This window comes from Lissotriton helveticus, chromosome 7 (genome assembly GCF_964261635.1).
Source record: "Lissotriton helveticus chromosome 7, aLisHel1.1, whole genome shotgun sequence".
In the NCBI taxonomy this organism is placed as follows: Eukaryota; Metazoa; Chordata; class Amphibia; order Caudata; family Salamandridae; genus Lissotriton; species Lissotriton helveticus.
In genome coordinates this window covers 1,274,023,671-1,274,046,111 of record NC_136068.1, presented here as the reverse complement: position 1 = coordinate 1,274,046,111, position 22,441 = coordinate 1,274,023,671, and the positions used below count along the sequence as shown (strand labels likewise).

The 22,441-nt window shown below is 45.4% G+C and overlaps 1 protein-coding gene across 1 annotated transcript in view; it reads right to left on the bottom strand.

Moving 5' to 3' along the window:
* The window catches only part of OTOP3 (otopetrin 3), a 167,940-nt gene that overhangs the window by 7,071 nt on the left and 138,428 nt on the right, over positions 1-22,441 (bottom strand). The window contains exons 4-6 of the mRNA XM_078650818.1: positions 8,505-8,563; positions 7,501-7,625; positions 3,606-4,519 (exon numbers count right to left, since the gene is read on the bottom strand). Coding sequence (XP_078506944.1) covers positions 3,606-4,519; positions 7,501-7,625; positions 8,505-8,563 — 1,098 coding nt within the window. The remainder of the gene's footprint in view (positions 1-3,605; positions 4,520-7,500; positions 7,626-8,504; positions 8,564-22,441) is intronic.

The following is a 22,441-nucleotide window of genomic DNA, read 5'->3' as shown; positions in this document are numbered from 1 at the left end:
TTGTTCCACAAATATGCCATATTCTACTCAAAACAAGAACATGGCAGCATGTGGAGCAATGGGGAAGCCAATCCATACAGCACATAAATGCATTCAACTTCATAATACAATCAATAAATTACCATATGAATTAGTAAAACAGATCTATTGAGAACAAAAATTGCAACTACACTACTGATATTACTAAACCCACTTTTCAGATTTTTTACGTAATGCTAAACATCAGAGCGAGAAGGTCCCAGACAATATAAGCTTTGTACCGCCATACAAATGGCTGACCATGCAGAATATAGGTTTTCCTAGCATAACAATAAAACATAAGTAAGGATGTGTTCTACCCATACATGTGTTCCTGCACAGAAAAGTGTAGTGACTTGAGTAGGAAGTGCTTTATGAGGTCACTCTGAATTTTTGTGCTGGCGGTGCATACCCAGAATCCGGCATCATGATCTGGACATGTACAGATGCCTTGATGAAGAGTGTAGTGGCCCTGCTCCCATAAAATTCTCCAGTGCAGTTAGGGTTGGCAGCATTGATCCATAAATGTTGAACACTATGTTGACAGCCCTGCATTTTCATTTAACAAGTCACAGCATCCTAGGAGTTGTAGCCCATCATCACTTAAAGAGAGTAGGCGGGAAGACCAGATGATAATGATGTGTAAACGGGAAACCTAGTACAGGATATATTGTGTTCGCAAATATGGATCAATTTTAAAACCCAGAGCTCTCAAGTTTCTAAAATCCATGGGTAAGGGGCTCACTCATTCCATGTTTTCTCTTTGCATTCTGAAGCCTGTGTTTCTGAATTCATGTTTTAATTAGGAATATTCCATAACTAACACAATATGAATTTCCACAAAGAAAAAATGCAGTTCACATGCAGCTGAGTCTCTAAACTTCTCATCACATTCCATAGCAAGCTCAGCGTTTCCACAGGTGATATTCCTTTCTGAATAACACTTACAATTGCCCAGTAATCATATTGTGCTGAGAATTACAGCCTTTTTCCTGGTCAGGTATTGTACGCGATTGCAACTTGTTAGTGACAGCCCGCACTACAAGACACAATTACAATAGCTTGATGGATGATTGAATGAATTGTTTCTCCCTAAGGGATCTAAGTCAGAGCATTATTGGATCACATCAAAGGGTCTCAGGATTCCCAAGTATCCTTCGGTCTGGACCTTTGTGGGAGTCGAGTCTTTTATATTTCTAGTTTCTTATTTAAGTATACCATTCTCTTACACTAGCACAGGTGAAAGTTGAATACTCTGGCCCATTATGGGAAAGACATAGGCAAAGACCGCTTGCCCATATGTGTTCATTGATGACCTTGTCCAGGCTGTAGGAAGGAACCCTATGTCACCTGTCTGGTATTTCCTGGATGGACAATCATCTCTTAATTAATGTGCATTCCTTGACTGAAGTTATAATCTAGAAACAGACTCCAAGTACTAGACTGCAACTCGCACATGGAATACCGAAACCTAAGAGATCTGGCAAACTGACCTTTTGAAGTCCTTGGTAAAGATGCTTCTTGTGGTGTTCCGAGAAAGTGACCCGACACATAAAATGGATGTGAATTTGTGCAGCATTACAGGCAAAGCATGAATGACACAGACAGGCCTGACTATCGGATTGATAAAAGATGTCTGCTATGAGTGGAGGCTACTGGTCAACATCCATCATGCAGGTGAGGTCTCAAATGGTGATCTGGACAAAGTGATGAGCTCTTACAGTATGAATTCTTCAGATGAATTCTTCACACTCCTGTCTCTGCCCTGCAACAAAGAGTGGGCAAAGAGGCAGGGGCAGAATCCACAGTACATAGGGATTTATTACAAGTTCTACTCCCAAAGATAAAAACAGCTAGGAGAATACTGTAGAACAACTGTTCTGACTTACTTTATTGGCCACAAACTTACCACATTTTACAAACTCAGCTGTGCGTTGTTAGCTCACTTTACGCAACTTTCCAATTCTGGAGAAAACACATTCAATAATAATACTGCCTTTAAGGCGTAAAAGTTTGTTGGCAGAATAATCCAGATCGTTTCTGATCAAACTCCTATCTATGTACATTTCAAGCAGTTTTGGTCGTGCTGAATCCGAAGTATGAACCCAGGGCTGCAGGTGTGATGGTCAAAATGAGCTCAGTTGAGTATGCTAATATTAAAGGCTGTACTTCAGTCCAGTTATTGCCCTACATCTCTGCTGAATAATCAATAAAATATTCATCCAGCATAAGGGATTTTGAAGAAGGACAATAACTAAGATACTGTAATAATAAATAAGCCCTAAACTAAGGGTCTAAAATACCATTGCAGTTATGGAACATACTGGAGGACCACTGGCATCTCTCCTGCTCAGATCCTCTCAATTACAACAATAATAATATGAAGGTGTGCCTCTGTGAGCCTCCAAATAGTTACCCAAAAATAAAAAAACTTCTGCTCTGAGGGAGGAAGGGGCAGCACAGTTTGAAAGTTTAAAAGGTTGCTTTGTGGGAGGTCCTTACCTGCTTCAGCGATATTTTGATGCGTGTTACTCACCCCTTTGTTTTCCAATGCCATGTTGAATGTATGGGGGTTGGAGAATCTTTGTTTCATCACACTTCTAAATTGCAAAAAATGTGCTTCATTTGTGCTTTCTTCACTGCTGATATATTTTACAAAATATGTACCGTTCATTTACAAGAATTCAAATTGTGTTGTGTTTGAGAACAATTGACATCTTACAACCTTTCCTATCAAACTCCATGTACCCCAGGAAGATTGTCACATAGTTTACATATCTCTCCCTTTGCAGTTAGAGAAAGAAAAATAAACGCAAACCTCCATGCTAAAAGAATAAGTAGTGATTTATTTTAAGATATGGCCTGACATTTGACCTCTTTTCAAATATTTTACAATATATCTGAAGGTAAGAAAGCACAAATGACGCACATAGTTTGTAATTCAGAAGTGTGATGGAAACAAAGATTTTGATGGGATCAAAGCAAATCAAGACACTTTACTTGGTGATGTACAAATGAAATATATGCTGAAACGATTTTCATAAACATTGTTTTTTTGCTTCATATTTTTGTAATCAATAAAAGTGGATGTTTGTGCAAATTTAAGGGCCATTTCGATGGAAAGTGTGCTGTCTGTAAATTACAGTGAGTTACTACACAATTCTTTAGTAAAATATTTCCATCAATTTGCTCCAAGATGTTCCGCCGACTACATACCAGACTCTTTTCACTCTCCTGCTGAATGGGCGTGGCTCATTTGCTACACTTGCTCTTTGTGCGATGCTTGGATTTTCCACAATCCCTATGACTTCAGGGACGTAACATTAATGGCACAGCCCCCACGCTGAAAACTGTTCCACCACCCCTGTCTCAAACACTCCTCAGCAGTCAGTTTGCAAAAGCATAGAATGAAATGAGTATGGCCAGCTCAGGTCACAGCCACTAGCTATGTTTAGCCAGGCACACTTAAATATCTCTATGTCACAGGAATCTACAATTTTGAGGGTGTTGAGACAGATAGGGGAGGATAGATATGACCCCCCCCCCCTCCCCTCCAAATACCAAGACAGGGAGGGCTTATTACTTACTATGATGTTAGACAGGATGAGGAAGAGAGCTATTTCTTTCACAGCCCTGCGCTTCCAGTTCAGGTTGCTGTAGGCCTGCAGGTATATTTGGGAGGCCCTTCTGAGTGACGAGATGGAGGCTCTCCTAGGCTTGACCCCTCCTGGCGCAACCTCTTCACCGATATTTGCTTCCTCCTTCACTTTCTCTTCTGCGAACCCTTGTCGAGTGATTGGTGGGATATCTTCCTGGTTGATAAAGGCTGGACCAGGGGCGGAGCTCCTTCTGTGAAGCTGATGGTGGATGGTGCCTGCTCCTGGAGGTTGCTTGCGCAGCCCCTCAATGATGAAGATGTTCTGGCCAATGTGCTGGACGATGAGAATGACTGAATTGGTCAGATTTAAGCTGTTTTTCAGATCCCGAGTGTTAGTGGCCAGCGTGGCCACAATGGAGTAATATGAGATTGCAAACTGTCCCAGGGCCGACCCCAGGAGCAAGATAGTGTCCAAGCTCCGTGTAGGGTTCTTGTGGGGGTCCAGCTGCCTCTCTTCCAGGCTGTGGATGATTGTCCCAGCCAACGAGCACATGGTCATCACAGGAAGCAACACAATGTGGTAGCCATAGTATAAGACAAACTCGCGCTGTGTAAGGGTGGAGGATGTTGCATGGATCTGGTACAAGATGAAGACACATGCACCAGTCATCAGAACTATGGTGCCCAAAAGGGGCCCAAAGAGAACACCTTGAAGCCTGAATGGGGGCAAAATATGAGTGGAGTGGTGGGCCACCCTCCTTCCAACATTCTTCCACATGATGTAAAGCATTGAACAGCCAATCAGATTGTATTCCAGGTTAAATGGGTAGAGATTGAGGTAGCCCTGGTAGAAGACACGGCAGTAGTACCTCCCCGTGCAGTTGCAGCTGCTGCTGTTCTCAGCTGTTGAATGAAAGGAGAAAGGTTAGTTAAGAGGCTTTACGGAAGTATGGTAACATGGTAATGTTAGTCCTGGTTGATCTCAAAACACTCTCTAACATAAAGGCACCTCTCCTGTCTGGAACATAGGACAGGCATGTTGTGTCATTAGAACCCTTCTCAAAGGTGGTGCTCCTGAATGGCCTATACAGGTAGCCTGATGTGAGACTGGCCTGGTCACAGTAATGTCAGCCTTTCGACTTGTCTGAGATATTTTCTGTTTAATCTATAGACAGATCACCTCTACTCCGTTAGTTTTTCCTGCTTTGGGTCATGTGTCCGATCATGTGATCTTAACATCTGGAAAGAACTCAGATTACTGATGGTCTACAGACAGTGTCATATGTACTCTTGGGGAGGCAGTGGTTTGAACTGTGGCCATTGGCCTCCTCTACCGAGAGAGCTGGTAAAGCTTTGTTGTGTGAAGTTGCACAATTTTCCTTTTGAGAACATTTTGGAACTGTCAAATGACCCTTGCGTGTCCTGTGAAACATCACAGAAGAAAAACGAGAGCTCCAGGAAACAGGACATTGCCCCCGAGCTGGGTAAAAGCTGAGACTTGTTCTTCAGGTGACTGCTATTCTAGCTACTGCACATGTGGTGATTTAATATACTGATGTGTTGATCACTGTTTAAAACTTTCCAAAAATATGCATATGGGACTGTTATTTATCGTGGGGTGTTATGTGAACAGGGAGGTTTGGGGGTGGTCTGTAATCACTTTCAATCCTCGCTAGAAAGTGTCATAATACAATTGACCCAGGATCTTCAATGGGGCGGTGCATTTTCCGTAATGTGAAGGGAATGTGCTGATCATGTTCTATGGCATGTGGACAGTTGAGTGGGAAAGCACTGTGTGCGGCTGTGTGTCTGTGCTGAGACTAGAGAGGAAGGAGTGTTAATCTAAGAGATGCCTGGGAATAGTCAGTTGAAGGTTGTAGTGTAAGCAAAGAGAGTTTGAGTGGAAAGTTCGGGGAGCAGAGGTCAGGACTTTTTAGGGTAGAATAAACCTGAGGTTTAGTCCCTTTGACTTGGGGGAGAGGAACTGGAGGTGCCAAGCCTAGCGCCTGAGGCGGGCGCAGCTCTGTGTTATCTCTGAGAGGGATGAAAGCTAGATCCTGGGAGAGCAGCACCCAAGGTGTCTTAGACACTAAAACTATCCAGGTGCATGGAGGTGACGGATGTATGACTGCGCAGGCTCCAAGGCAGGGTCGGCGACAGCAAAGAGCCCAAGCGAGGATGTGAATGGGCACGAGGCCTGGATGTTGGAGATCTTGAGGTCTCCCTTTAAATAGAATAGAATGCAAGCGCTGGACTGGGAGCCAAACCTGCTCTTTAAAATGTTTTGAAACCAGCTGTACATTCCATCAATTGTTTCAGCAAGCACAAATGGCTCAAAGGCAACAGATATTACAGGTTGACCAAAAGAGAAACCCATTAAGTATTTCAGCTTCTCAGAGTTTAGTGCAGTAAGCAGGAGCATTATCTGTAAGCAGAGAGCAATTCAAGTAGATGTTTTTTGAAAACTAAGTGCACCTCTCTCATGACTGCTTTAGAGGGTAGTTGGGTGGAGGGCCCCAACATGGGGATATATTTGTGGATTTGATGTGAATCGAATAAGGTATTGTGCCACAATATTGAGTTACAAATATCTCCCTACCATGATATTGTACCCAAAACTCTGACCTCCTCTATGTGGTAAAGGTAAGTACAGACTTATTGGGCCCAATTCACAAACTGCATTTTGTAGCACACTTGGTAGTACTACAGAAGTCCTGCTTACTATAAAATGTTATTCACAAACCTACAAGTGTAAATCTCCACCTTCACCACTCCCATTTTTTTCTGTGGAGAGATCGGCACACGTGTAAGGTCACTTAGTAGCAAATGTGGGAGGGACAGGGGCAGTGGTGGAAAAAGGGACATACTTAGGGGGTAGTAAGGAGGGGTTACGGAGTGTTAGGGAGGGATTTAAATAGGGACATGCAGTCACCCATAAAAGAGTAAGCCCATTCCTTTACATAAACTGCACTTCTAAATTTACTACAGCCAAAAAAGGATCTAAAACAGCAGTAAATGTACTCCAAATGAGAGCGGGAGTATGTTCAGCACCAAACTGGTACCACAAAACCCTTCCATAGAAAATAATGGAGGTAGGGCTTTAATTATATCCCCACAGGAAACAATCTTACATTAAATAATATTATTTAAACCAGTTAAAAATATATGCACATTTAATTTAGTGTTACAAATATCTATAAACAAAACTTGTTTATTTTTTAAAAAATATGTTAATAATCTTTGTGCATTAGAAAATGAATTTTAAATTATTCTTATTAAAATATATTGAAATTACTTTTAATTAATTCTACCTATCCCTTTAACGATTTTAATATGCAATAAAAATATTTATGTTTACTTCAGGTAGGATTTGTTTTGCAAATTAATCTCCGGAAAAATAATGTAATTTTAATTTAGTATGTTCCATATTATTACATTTTAAATTAAAATTAATAGTGATGTAGCATTTTTATTGTTTTGTTCTACATTTAAAACAAATCTATAAAATGTACATTCATATTTAACATTGAAATATTTAAAAATGTTCTTTTTAGTAAATAAACTTTTTTACTTTTCCCATTGGGAGGTCTCTGTCATCGGGGCATAACTGTTTCATAATTGTGAAGAGAACACCGGGTCAGCTGCCTCAGTCTTCATTACTCTGTAAAGCGAGGATGGCCGGGGCAATAATGCTAAGTATCCTAAATTTAACAAGTAGATACAGTCTATCCTCACCCATGATGTAAGCATTTATAGTAGAAATCCCTCTAACCCCTGGAGCTGTTTCTGGGCACTGTGGCCCTCAGGGGCGATATCTTCATTATTAAGGTTCACCTCCTCTAGGAGAAGCACAAGCGAAAGAGAGAGTGCATAGCAGCACCTGCCTTCAAGGGGCGCTTGATCATTGGACGATTTGGAAAAGTATGCCATTTCCTCATGTATGGAGTCATTCACCACGGCCAGGGTCCACAGGAGCAGGTCGGTAGCGAGAGTGAGCATCAGCCCATATCTGAAAAACAACCATTGGAAGGGTTTACTAGGCTTGGAGAGTTTCTGCTCCTATCTATGATGCAATGATGGTAACTGCAATATTCACAATTATACTACCATGATTATTTAAAATATTACTATTAAAAAAACTGCATTAGATCTATACAGATAGAAAAAAAGTTCCCTAGTATTCTTATTAGTAATAATAACAATAAGATACTAAAAATCATGTGATGGTAATAGAATAATAATAATGATTGTAAAATAGCTGATATTCAAATCCATCAACACAGCCTAGTCCAACAAACCAGTGTCACTCACCCAGCTATGCACACCTGCCTACCTGAACCTATTAACTCATGGATGTATATATTGTGCAGTACTGCCAGTACTGGACTGTGAAGATAGGACCCTATAGGTGCCAGGCTGTGATCAGGCTGGAAAGGGTGGACACCAAGATGAGGTGGCATATAAAGGGGACCCTGGAGATGTTGGCAGTAACACTGGGTGTATGGAAATATCAGGGTCTAAAGATAACCCCTAAAAGCAGAGTATGGGGTAGGAGGAGTCGTGAGGGTGCATTACCACAAATAGCACCAAATGCTGGGAACCGTAACAATGCCAGGCCCTGAAGAGACAACTACAGGGTGGTAAGGATGTTAAGGGGGCTCGCTATGGGCCCCATGAGCTAAGTGGGGTAACCTGTGATTACTGTGACGTGAGATGGGAGACGACTAGTTATAGGAGAACACCAAGTATACTGAAGTATGAATACACACTACTGAGTACTGGAGAAATACTGCACACTAGTTCACACATTTAACATCCAATCCAGATCCCACCTTGGCACAGTTTTGAATCGTGACCCCTTCTCGTGCTGATTGGCGCCCCCTCTTACCTTGTGAGAGTATGCTGCACCTGGACGCAGTCCTTGCAATAGAACCACAGCAAAGCTGTCTGAGGAGGAGAAAGAGATGCTGATGAAGTCAGAATATTTGAGAATTTAGCCTGTGCCAGCACCCAGTAGAGTTGTTACTGGTTCAGTTGTAGTTAGATACACCCTCGGTATTTACTGCGTGCATTCCAAACATTTAACTCTCTCACAACCTGTCCACGTATGCGCTTACCCTAGGCTACCCACCTTAATCTGTGCAATCACAGAACCTTCTCAAACCAACATATGCACTTATTGCTTGTGACCTATTCAAACCCTAAATCTTCCAACCCACATGTCTAAACTGTTGGACCACCGACACAGTAGCAAATAAATACTATTTAATAACAGAATATTTTTTTTTCTTACATCACTGTCCTAACCCCAAACACAATAGCATCCCCTGACTATTCTGATTTTTTTTATAACATCAAATAGTTTGAGTGTGGGCTCAGCCATATTGGAATCTTTTATCATAAACCTAACATAGTCTGCATCTATTTGTAATAGTTGTATATTTTAAACAAAGTGATCAATGAATTTAGCGTCATTTTTAGCAAACCTGCAAAGATCGGTAAGTGGCCCGTATTCATTTGAGGGGCTGCTCTAATGGTTTCCACGAAAGAACATCTTGGCCTTATCCATAACCCAAATTCTGTGACATAAATAGTCCACAGTTCCTTTCAATAGATTGCACTTCTCACCCTTAAGAGTTTATCCTTATTCTTCCAATCTAAACTTGCCCTCCTAAGCGCCTCAGTATTTTCACCCATCAGACTTAGGCAAACACTATATTGTCATCTCACCGAAGCCCCCGTATCCTTAAATATGTGGAAAATGGCATGTGGAAAGACATACATGGTAAATATCATCCCCATGACTTGAAACCTCAATCTGTGGTGGCAGACCTTGTGAGATGGCTCAATGATCGGCAAAGCAGACAGAGGGCTATAGAGTGAAAAGCCATGTCTTCCAAAGCTTTCTAAAAACCTGTAGAGAGGGTGCTAATCTTAAATGTGATGGCAGAAGACTCCACTCCCTGGTTGCGCCCGCCAAAAAGTTGCTTTCATCCCATTTGGTTTTCTTGAATCTGAAGGGAGTAACTTTGTGGGATCCACTTGATCTCTGTTGGGAGCGTACCACAAACTGGCTTTCCTCAAGATGTCTGGACCAGTGGAATGAAGCACTTTAAAGGTCAGGCAGTGCGCCTTAGATTTTATGCAATTCTTAATAGTTAGCCGATGTAGTTCTTTGATTGCTTGAGACACAGAGTGATGTTTGGGAAGACTGAGAAGTAATCTAGCGACAGCATTTTGTAATACCTGAAGTTTCTTAGATATTGTGCCTGAAGATTAATATAAAGGCCATTACAATAATCTATTTTAGATAAGATTAAAGAAGATATGACAGCTTTTTTTTTAATTTTTAGGGAGAAAGTGAATAATTTATCTCATGATTCTATGAGTATTCTAGCAGGAAGATATACCCAAGTTGACTTGCTTACCAAAGTTAAGCTATCGTCAAGCATTACGCCAAGGCTTTTTGCCTTTGTGGAGGGTTGGGGTAAGGCGCCCAGTTCCGCTGGCCAACATGCGGCAGACCAGAAATGAGGATTGTTTCCCATAAGAATTGTTACAAAATATGTATGAATATCCATACAAATTCATGTGTATGCATTTTAAAAGATGTCATGATTAGATATTTCTCCTTAATATGAGGCCTCGAGCTCGAATGGGCTTCCTATCTGACCTTGACTGGACAAGCTTCAACAAGCTATTCTGTACCCCCTTACAGGTCACCTTGCTTATCTTGACTACATGATATGCAAGTGTTACACAGTGCAGAGCCTGTCTTTCTGGTCTGCCCATATCTGGCTGTTTTGCATGGTGCAGACATTGCACATCCATGTCAGCCATGTTTGGCATGGTGCCTTATTCTAGTTCCGCTGACATGGCACTTCATACAGTATATAACACCTAGAAACTTGTAACTCTGGGAAGAAGCAGTCTGAGAGACCCTAAGGTGGCAGATCCGCCTTCTTCCTTGCTAATTAGCAATGATGCATGCTTTTGGTACCATTAAATACATTTCACTCTATTTCTGAGCAAACCTGCTATGTCTGGTGAGTTTCATTCATTTGCTTCTGGGAGGGTGCCAGTATTTCCCCATCAAAATGGTGTCAGAAAGTGAGACACATTGGAGGGCTGTGATGTCATCAGTTGGTAAGTGAGATGTAAGCTAAATAACTAACTTGCCTTGCTGCAAGTGACATTTCAGTCTTTCAACTATGCATTTAACACATAGTATTAATAAAAGGGGCATTGACTGGCATTTATAATAGACAGGAGACTGTAGAGAATGTTTTTAAAAATATTCTCTGTACCAATACACTAATTGATATGTGGCATACACTGCAGGAGAGCCTGGGTAAGAGAATAATTTATGTGTACCTACACATATAAGAAGTAGTGAAGCAGGGGACTGATAAGTATCTAAGTTACTTTATGTCAATAAATATTGACAAATGGCTAGACCCTTTGGGGGTTTTATAAAATCCATGTTCAGGAGACCTTATGCTAGTAGGGGGTATTGATTTTACCCACAAAAAGAAACCTTCCCAGAATATAGTGAGTGGAGCTTCTGATTTGCTGGTTGCACCGGAACACAGGGAATAATTTTGAAATATGCGTAGTTATGTCATGGATGAATCACTGCATTTGAATAGGGTATTGATCTTCAGTACTGAACCTCTATGTTTCTATGTTTTATATAAAAAATGAAGCGCATTAGTGCATGAGAGAGGGAAATTGGCCTAACAACTTTTCCCTTGCACGAGCCTTTTTGAATTTATCTTTCAGGGTGTAAGCGCACATTGTGAGTACAAAACACATTTCACAAGCCAGGATCTCTGATGAAAATCATGGTAAGCTCACTAGAAAGCTGTTTAAAAAACCGCCAGGAGAGAAAAATTCAAATGAAGGTAAGAATATGAAGTATAGAAAATATGTTAAGTGGATGTACTCTACTATGGACAGTGAAGCAGTTATTCATTTGCTTCTGGGAGGGTGTCAGTATTTCCCCATCAATAATCACTTCAGTTTTATCTGAATTAAGCTTGAGATAATGCTTATTCATCCATCTGTCAATCCCTCCCATGCAATTATGAATCTGATGACTGGTGTAACTGGCACCATTGGCTGTAGAATGATCTGTGTGTCGTCTGTGTATGAAGTAAGAGAGAAACCAAAGGACTGAACCCAGGGGGCAAGGCCTCTTATAAGCCGCGGTCAGTAGGGGAGTACCAGCCGGGGCGGTGACGTGGGGAGGGGGAGGGGCAGGGTGGGGGTTAGTAATGTGTGGATAATGGAGGTTTGCAGGTAAGTAAATATATAAATAAATGAAACGAATTTCATTGCGTGCCCTGCATCCCCAAAAGCAATGCAGTGTGCGCAACAAAATTCGTTTGATTTATTTAAATGTTTACTTACCTGCAAACCTCCATTATCCATACATTACTACCCCCCACCTTGCCCCTCCCCCTCCCTACGTCACCGCCCCGGCAGGTACTCCCCTACCGACCACGGCTGCCTCTTATATAGAGATTAAACAGGGTGAGACTAAGGTAAGATCCCTGTGACACCCTGCAAGGTAGGACAAAAGTGCTAGAATTAAAATTGTCCAGTTTCACTGTGTTTTCCCTATTTTTTTTAGCAATTATTTAAGTAATTCTAAGGCTATATATTTTATGCCTTAATCTTACAATCGGGAAAGCAGGGTAGGATGATCCACAGTATCAAATGCCTCATCTAGGATGAGTTTAAATTCATTCTTTGCTTTAATAAGGCCGTCTCAGTGCTATGTTCTGATCAAAATCCAAATTTTGTGGGATCTAAAAATCAATTGATTTAGTTGTTTGTTCAAGATTTTTTCAATTATTTTGGCTGGAATTGAAAGTCTCGAAATAGGTCTGTAGTTAGATGGATCTTCTGGATCAAGAGTGTTTTTATAAAAGAGGAAGGTTGGAAGCCCTTTTCCAGGGAGTGGGAAAGATCCCACTTGTGGGACACCCCCGCGCCGCACGGCCACCAGCTGCTGCGTGTGCCCCATTGCCGTGCCTAACTGCCTCGCCGCCGGCCTCGCGGCCGCCTTGCTTCTCCCCTTGTGTTTTCTCCATCTGTTTTCCCCTACATTTGTGCTTGTATTTTTTGGTAATTTTGTGCTGTGCTAACGTTTCTTCTTCCTGTTTTCCCGATTTGTTTCCCCCCCATTTGTGCTTGTTGTACTGTAATTTATTGTATACTCTGTGCCGTGTTATCGGGTTCCTTCCTGTTTGCCCGCCTACCTCGCCGCCCTCCGCTCTCCCTCCCCGCTTCCCGCCACCGCCATTTGCCCCGCCCCTTTTCTCTTCTGTACCCTCCCCGCTCCCGCCTCCCAGCTGCTCCGCCCACCCGCGCACTTCGCCTTATATGGCGACCGTGCGAACGCGCAGCGTTGACGCGCAGCGGGCGCGCCGATTGTGCGCCGAAGGCGCGCCAAAGGTAAGCCCGTCTGCGCCCGTCCGCGCCTGGACCGCGCCCAGGGCCAGGACCCCTGTCCCACGAAGACCCCGACCGACCCGCCTGACGTACTCCGCCGCCACCCTCATCGCACTCAACACCGGCCGACTCCCAGATTGCCACCAAGCCACACCACGACGCACCCACGGACCTTTCTGTTGCCACGCCTGCAAATTCACCTGCATCCGGACCTGCCTCGCACCAGCAGCCGCCAAGTCGTACACCAGCAGCACCCACCTCAAGTGCATCCTGCTCAACACCCGCTCCGTCCACAGACACGCCATCGAACTCTGGAACCTCCTAGACGCCACAGCCCCTGACGTTGCCTTCCTCACAGAGACCTGGATGAACGCCTCTTCAGCTCCCGACATCGCCATCGCCATCCCAGAGGGCTACAAGATCGTCCGGAGGGACCGCAACGCCAACCAGATGGGAGGAGGCATCACCATCATCCACAGGAACACCATCCGTCTCACGACCAGCACCGACAACACCCTGACCACCGCCGAACACCTGCATTTCCAGATCCACACCGACCCGAACACCACCCTCAGAGGCACCCTGATCTACCGACCCCCGGGACCACGCACACAATTCAGCGAGGACATCGCCGACTTCGTCAGCCCGCATGCCCTCCCCTCCGCCGACTACATCCTCCTGGGGGACCTCAACTTCCATCTGGAGAACAACAACGACCGCAACACCAGCACCCTGCTCGACAACCTCGCCAATCTTGGACTCAAGCAGCTGGTGTCCACCCCCACCCACCTCGCCGGACACACACTCGACGCAGTCTTCTCCTCCAGCACAGACATCGACTTCAGCCACGCCACAGAGCTGCAATGGACGGACCACAGCTGCGTCCACTTCACCTTCAAGAGAACGACGACCCACCACCACCAGCAACAGGCCGCCCGCAGAAGCTGGAACAAGATCACAGCAGACCAGCTCGCCACCTCCCTGAGCCAGCACCCTCCTGCCAGCTCAGCAAACCCCAGCCAGGCCGCCGACAACCTCACGAAGTGGATCAGCATCTGCGCGGACGAGCTCGCCCCGATGAGGACCCCGCCCAGCAGACCCGGCAGCAAGAAAGCCCCGTGGTTCACCGACGAACTCAAGAGCTCCAAGAAGAACTGCCGAGCCCTCGAGAAAGTCTGGAGAAGGGATCCTACACCGGACAACAGGACCACCTTCAAGCTGGCCACCCGGAAGCACCACCAGCTGATCCGCGCCGCCAAGAAAACTGCATTCAAGGACCGGCTGGACAACAACGCACACAACTGCAAGGAACTCTTCAACATCGTGAAAGAGCTATCCAACCCCAGCGCAGGAAACAACGACATCACCCCATCGCAAGACCTCTGCAACTCCCTCGCTTCATACTTCCACAACAAGATCACGGACATACACAACAGCTTCAACAACCAACCAACGCACACCAAGACCGAACAACCACCCCCCCACCACCACCCTCCACGCCTGGACCCCGATCAGCACCGAAGACACCATCCGCACGATGAACTCCATCCACTCCGGATCACCGACCGACCCCTGCCCTCACCACGTCTTCAACAAGGCCGACGCCGTCATCGCACCCCACCTGCGAGACATCATCAACACATCCTTCGACACCGCCACCTTCCCTGAGAGCTGGAAGCACGCCGAACTCAGCGCTCTACTCAAGAAACCCACAGCGGACCCCACCGAACTCAAGAATTACCGCCCCATCTCGCTCCTCCCGTTTCCAGCCAAAGTCATCGAGAAGACCGTCAACAAGCAGATGGCCGCCTTCCTCGAGACGAATGGATCCCTCGACCCCTCACAGTCCGGCTTCCGAGCCAATCACAGCACCGAGACCGCCCTCCTCGCCGCCACCGATGACATCCGAGCCCTGATGGACAACGGAGAAACAGCGGCCCTCATCCTCCTAGACCTCTCCGCGGCATTCGACACTGTCTGCCACCGCACCCTAGTACAGCGCCTCAGCAACGTCGGAATCCAGGATAAGGCGCTGGAATGGATCATCTCCTTTCTCGACGGTAGAACACAGAGAGTCCGCCTACCACCGTACAAGTCAGAGGCCTCCGAAGTCATCTGCGGCGTCCCTCAAGGATCCTCGCTGAGCCCCACCCTCTTCAACGTCTACATGAGCCCCCTCGCGGCCATCGCACGCCAACACAACCTCAGCATAATCTCCTACGCCGACGACACCCAGCTGATCCTCTCCCTGACCAACGACCCCGCCGCCGCCAGAGCCAACCTGCACGAAGGGATGAAAGAGGTAGCCGAGTGGATGACGACCAGCCGCCTGAAACTGAACTCTGACAAGACGGAGGTCCTCATCCTGGGCTCTTCACCCTCCGCCTGGGACGACTCCTGGTGGCCTCCCGCCCTGGGCACCGCACCCAAACCGACAGACCATGCACGCAACCTGGGCTTCATCCTGGACTCCTCCCTCTCCATGACCAGGCAAGTCAACAACGTCTCCTCGGCTTGCTTCAACATCCTACGCATGCTACGGAAGATCTTCTGGTGGATCTCCACCGAGACCAGGAAGACCGTCACCCAGGCCCTCGTCACCAGCCGACTGGACTACGGCAACGCCCTCTACACCGGTACCACCGCCAAGCTCCAGAAGAGACTCCAGCGGATCCAGAACGCCTCAGCCAGACTCATCCTCGACATCCCACGAACCAGCCACATCTCCGGACATCTGAGAGACCTTCACTGGCTCCCCGTCAACAAAAGAATCACCTTCCGCCTCCTCACCCACGCACACAAAGCCCTACACGACCAAGGCCCGAGCTACCTCAACAGCCGGATCAACTTCTACGCTCCCAAACGCCACCTCCGATCAGCCAACCACGCCCTCGCCGCCGTCCCCCGCATCCGAAGAGCGACTACAGGAGGAAGGTCCTTCTCCTACCTGGCCGCCAAGACCTGGAACTCCCTCCCGACCGACCTGCGCCTGACCCGAGACCACCTCTCCTTCAGGAAGAAGCTGAAGACCTGGCTGTTCGAGCAGTAGTGGCACCCCCCCTCCCCCAGCGCCTTGAGACCCTACGGGTATGTAGCGCGCTCTATAAATGTCATTGATTGATCCCTGAACTGAACATAGAGTTGAAGATATTCTTAAGTACATTGGCTACACTCTCTGGGATTAATTTTAGCATGGATGGAGGGAAGGGATCTTCAGGAGACCCTAATTTAGTAGTCTGGATAAAATTCAAGGTGTGTGTCACTCTGATAGGGGCGAAGTTATTCAAAGTAGGCCAAAGATGATTGTTAGTCGTCGGGCTCTCATGGGTCCCTATACCTGTTTGTGCTGTTATATTCTTAGGAAGATGAAATAGGTGATAAATGTAATCCACTTTATTTCTAAAATGTTGGGCAATGGTGTCACAGAAGGTTTGGCTGCTGCAGAATCCCCTCATTTCAGGTTGCTTCGTGAGACTATTTATTACTTGAAATATTGCTCTAGACAGGTTTTTATCTGATTCAATCTGTAAAAATTTTTTTTTGTTCAGTCAGAAGAGTATAATAATTGGCTAGAGCTAATTTATATGCTTCCTTTTCGTGGACCTCATAATTGAGTCTCCATTTCCTCTCTTGGCGCCTACAGTGTTCTTTATCTAGTCTGAGGGCTTCGCAAAACCAAGGTACTGAGGGTTTTCTCCTACCTTGTTTGGTCCTTTTTATGGGAGCAACCAGGCTGAGGGCCATCTCTAACCAATTATTACAGCTCTGAGTAGATAACTCGGGGTTTTCCACATGTGTATGTATGGTTTCTGCAAGTTGAAGCTGTAGTTGATTCCTATCTATTTTGGACCATGCTCTGTTGGTAGCCAATAACTGCTTTATTATTAGGACCTATGGCTAAGCTTACAGATTTTAACTAAAAAAAGATGGTCACATGTTGTTACCAAGAAAGCGGTAGAAATTCAAGATCAGTGGTAGAGCTGTTGTTTGAGAAAGTGGCATCCAATGTGCAGCAGGTCATGTGCGTGGCGTTTTGCACATGCTGCGACAGACGAAAGACATTCCTGAGTTCTACCAGAGCTATGGTGTCTTTGTCTTTTTGGGATTCTCAATGAAAGTTTAGATCCTCAAGAACTGTAAAGTTTGTATGGCAAATGGCATCCTCTAGCAAAGGGTTAATGTTGTTAAGGAAATTGCTTCTGGGATCCGGTGGACGATAAAAAAGAGTTACTCTAAATTATTGTTTTTTGGACAATTCAAACCAAAAACCTGTGGCTTCACAGTCTTCATTAGACATAGCTGTAACTCTGGCCCTGATCTTCTATCTCTAAATAATTCCAAGCCCCCCCACCCCTTTTAAGTGGACTATCCAGTCTGTGCATAGTGTAGCCTGTCGGGATTACTTCTAAGAGTTTTGGGGTTGAGACAGTGTTTGCCCAGGTTTCTGTAATAAAAATGATATCTGGTTGTTTTACATCAATGACCACAGTTATTTCAAAGGCATGCTTAACCAGTGATCGCACATTAAGCAGTGCACTGCACATCGATATTGAGGCAGCTTCTTCCGCGAATAGACGTTACAGCAATTTGTAGAATCGCCTGTAGGAAGGCTTTGCGGTAAAGAAGGAGCTGGAAGATTAAAGCCGCAGTACTTACAGCTAGACCGCAGCCCACCAAAATGGCTGCTGCAGTCGAGAAGGGACGAAGCAGTACCACTCCTTTCACTCAATCAGCACAAACGTGGTGTCAGGGACATCAGACTGTATGTGGAAAATTAAATAATAGGGCTTTCTGATTTGCCAAGGGAGCCTTTACTACCCTTGATCCTATTGGTACCGCAGAACTGTCTTGTAGTATTTGAAAATGGCATGAGGGGGAAGGTGATGGATTTCCTGACCCTGAGACACTTGTGGGGGGACCCAGAGGGCCTTTTCCAGGGGCCAGAAGTTAAAAAAATACGTTTTTTGTGCCACGGATACCACGGTACTCTCAGGGTAGCTGCTGCCCAAGCTTCTACATCACTGTACCATTCAAGCTTCCCTGGGGAAAATAAATAACTAAATTAAATGTTGCTTGGGGTCCAGGGGGGGGGTAGATGCCCACAGCAGGGTTGAGTGCAGGGCCTCCAGTCAACCTCTACTGCATACGGCTGTAGGTTGTGCACAGCAGTGGTTTGGCCACTCGCAGGGGACTGCAGCCAACCACCCACCACACACTGGAAAAGGCTTTCACCCACCCGCCAGCCTTAGGAGAACTCGATAAACAAAAACATTTCTCTGGAAAAACTGACATTTTTGGATGCTTCTGTGGCATTTCACTGAAGGTGCTCTTTGGTACTACGGTCCAAGGGGGCATCCATCTGTAACCCACATGACTGTTGGGACAATGTGGCTTCTGGAAGTGGCTGCCCATATTTCAAGTAGATCAAAGATTGATCCTATTATCCAGCGCTTAATCTTTACATCATGGCATGTGAAGTGTTCAGGAACTATATATATCTGTCAACTGTACTTATAAAACATCTCAAGCACATTTGTTTCCTGTTAGTCTACTGAGACAATGAAATAGCATATTGACATGCTTTGTCCGGTGCTTAATTTGATCCGGTGGTTGCCAGTGGAGCCCACAGGCACTCTTATTTATGGACTGGCAATTATTACATAAACGATAGATTTAGACCCAGATCTCTGTACTGTTGATGCATGTTTGACAATGTTCATCATCCCGTGCTTCATCTTCCTGTGTTGCTATAGTCGCCCTAAGTGGGAAAGGAATGCCTAGGAGTGGGTCTCGTGCTCACTGTGCCATTGGATTCAAGCTAGTCTGGCTGATGAGGGCTGATACCCCAAAACAGGTCCCAGAATGCTTGTTTCTGTTCCAGGGAGGACCTGCCCTGGCAGTTCCGGCTGGACTATTCCCTTGGGAAGCAAGGCCAAGACTGAGTTGCATATGGCTAGGTCCAAACTGGAATGGCATGGTGAGCAAAAAAAACGATGGTTTTAGGCCCAAATCTCTGCACTGGGGGTGAATGTTTGACAATGTTCACCATTCCATCCATCATCTTTTTGTGTTGCTACACTTCTTTTTCCTCATCAGACCTCATATCACCTGGGCCTAGATGTAGGTAATAGCAAATTACCGAATGGTAAATACCGAATTTTACCGATTCGGTATTCACTATTCGGTAATTGCTATGTAGGTAAAAAATTCGGTAAAAATACAGAATCGGTAAGATTCGGTAATTACCGATTCGGTAATTACCGACTCCGTATTTGCCATTGATTCCTATGGGCCTTGAAGCCCATAGGATTCAATAGCAAATACCGATTCTGTAATTACCGAATCGGTAAAATTACCGATTTTACAAGGGGGTCAGGGTGTCACTTTGACACCCTGTTGCACCCCTGTTTCTGACTTGTGTGCCATATGACACACATACATGCCCTTAGGGCATGTCTGTGCGCCACATGGCACAGGTGTACATGCACAGATGTGCATGTACACTGGAATTCGTTATTTACCATGGAATAGTATTTCATGGTAAATAACGATTCGGTACGGGCCTGTGGCACTGATTACAGTGCCACCTACATATTGATTTACAGAATTAGGCCTACCTACATGCCAAATACCGGTCGGTAACGGCCGAAATCGTCCGTTACCGACCGGTAATTGGCGACCTACATCGGGCCCCTGGTTCTTTATTCCCTCTGTGATACCAAAATGGTAGCTACTCATTTTAACAATCGTCTTGATGACAAACTCGTCCAGTCCCTGATACATAAGGTTGAAACATCTTACAGATATACTACAAGGAATGAACTGCGCACCCACATGGGTTGTAAACTACAAACACCAAGAGGCAGTGCGAGTGCCACGCCCACCAGGGCAGGTGATTATAATTAAAACTGTGAAGCGCGATGTTTCATTCCTGAAAGCAGCCACTGAAGAAAGGATTGTTTATCCTGAAACGTGTCTGGCAGTGTCTTTTAAACTGGAAGCCTTTTACTTTGTTGGTGACTGCTGGCAAGTGCTCGTGTTTCATTAAAGAACTAAATCAAGCTTCCTGAGGCCTCCCTCATTGTGCTTTCCTGTTTTTGGATATATGGGGCTTTGCACGCCTGACGAGGAAGGCTCACTGCTGTCCACAGGTCTGTTCAGGCTCTGACTACGAGCATGAAACCATCAGGAGGAAGCGTGCAGGCTGCATTCAGGAGCTGCAGCCTGTACAGAGTTCATTTTCGACCACTGAAAAGCAGGGCAGCCACAGCGCAGAGTACAGTGCTTCAACCCACTTGGGACTTAATTTCATTTTGTGAACTACAAGGAATGAACTGCGCACCCACATGGGTTGTAAACTACAAACACCAAGAGGCAGTGCGAGTGCCACGCCCACCAGGGCAGGTGATTATAATTAAAACTGTGAAGCGCGATGTTTCATTCCTGAAAGCAGCCACTGAAGAAAGGATTGTTTATCCTGAAACGCGTCTGGCAGTGTCTTTTAAACTGGAAGCCTTTTACTTTGTTGGTGACTGCTGGCAAGTGCTCGCGTTTCATTAAATAACTAAATCAAGCTTCCTGAGGCCTCCCTCATTGTGCTTTCCTGTTGTTGGATATATATATATATATATATATATATATATGGCATGGATAGCACTGTCTAATCCAATGCTTAAAAACTTTGATAGAAAAACAGACATTTGAGGTGAGCAGATCTAGAGTGTCGCTGGTGTTGAGGGTGCTCTAAAAGGAGCTGCTTTCCACCTAAACTGAGACCTACCCAGAGTTCTCTCCTTCTTTTTTGCATAATTTATGCGTCACTCTATGCCTGAAAGGGTTTTGTTTTGACTTAATACTGGGTGCTCCCTTGTGTCTGGACAAAGCTATACCTCTCTGAAGAGCTCTAATTAGAGCGAAACACTGTGTCAGGGGTTGCTTTTAATCATTTCAGGTTGGCATGAGTTGGTATTTTACCAATTCAAAGCTGTAATATTGTGCCTGGAGTGATAAATGGCTTTTGTTATTTGACAGCTCGGCAAGGACTGCACTGTACTAGTCCTATGCTTAAAGACTTTGCTGTTTAAATGGCGAAAGACTTTGTCATTTTCTATCTCGGCATGGATAGCACTGTCTAATCCAATGCTTAAAAACTTTGATAGAAAAACAGACATTTGAGGTGAGCAGATCTAGAGTGTCACTGGTGTTGAGAGTGCTCTAAAAGGAGCTGCTTTCCACCTAAACTGAGACCTGCCCAGAGTTCTCTCCTTCTTTTTTGCATAATTTATGCGTCACTCTATGCCTGAAAGGGTTTTGTTTTGATATATATATATATATATATATATATATATATATATATAATTAGTCTCTATATACCCACGTGACTTCCAACAGGTGAGCCAACGCTTAAGGGGAGGAGTACAATGTCGACTGCAGCACTCGCAAAACAGCCTTGATGGAGATATGCGTGACTTTGTGTTGGGGCGTAAGCACTGAGGAAGGCTTGTGTTAAGCCGAAATGCATTTGCTGCTGCCAACTGATACCACCGAGAAATAAAGGGCTTCCACATGACCCCCCTCTGGCCTCCGCGCTTCTCTTTTTAAGGGAAGTGGTTTGTGTATATTTTCGCGCCAAGCCAGGAGCGCTTACGGATGACAAGAAGACACGAACGAGACTGGCACCGCGCTGCTTGCAGTGCAGTTTTTTGCTCGAGGGATCGAGATAGTTTGTTGTCCACCAAAGCAACAGGAGAAGGAGTGCAAAAGGTGGTACTTACCCCGGGACGCTGTGTGCTTACACTGCTGTCCTCGCATAGCCAGAATCTCTCTGTGATTTGGTCCAGCAGTCCGAGGGGACTTGAGGAGGAACTTTGGGACAGGGAGGTTTCATTTATAAGTCCCACCATACGAGGCTGTAAAGGACATTGGAGCGGACATTGATAGACTGTCTGCACCCACACCACCGGCCCAGCTGCAAGACCATGTTGCATGCTGGGAGTTGAAGTCTCTATATACCCACGTGACTTCCAACAGGTGAGCCAACGCTTAAGGGGAGGAGTACAATGTCGACTGCAGCACTCGCAAAACAGCCTTGATGGAGATATGCGTGACTTTGTGTTGGGGCGTAAGCACTGAGGAAGGCTTGTGTTAAGCCGAAATGCATTTGCTGCTGCCAACTGATACCACCGAGAAATAAAGGGCTTCCACATGACCCCCCTCTGGCCTCCGCGCTTCTCTTTTTAAGGGAAGTGGTTTGTGTATATTTTCGCGCCAAGCCAGGAGCGCTTACGGATGACAAGAAGACACGAACGAGACTGGCACCGCGCTGCTTGCAGTGCAGTTTTTTGCTCGAGGGATCGAGATAGTTTG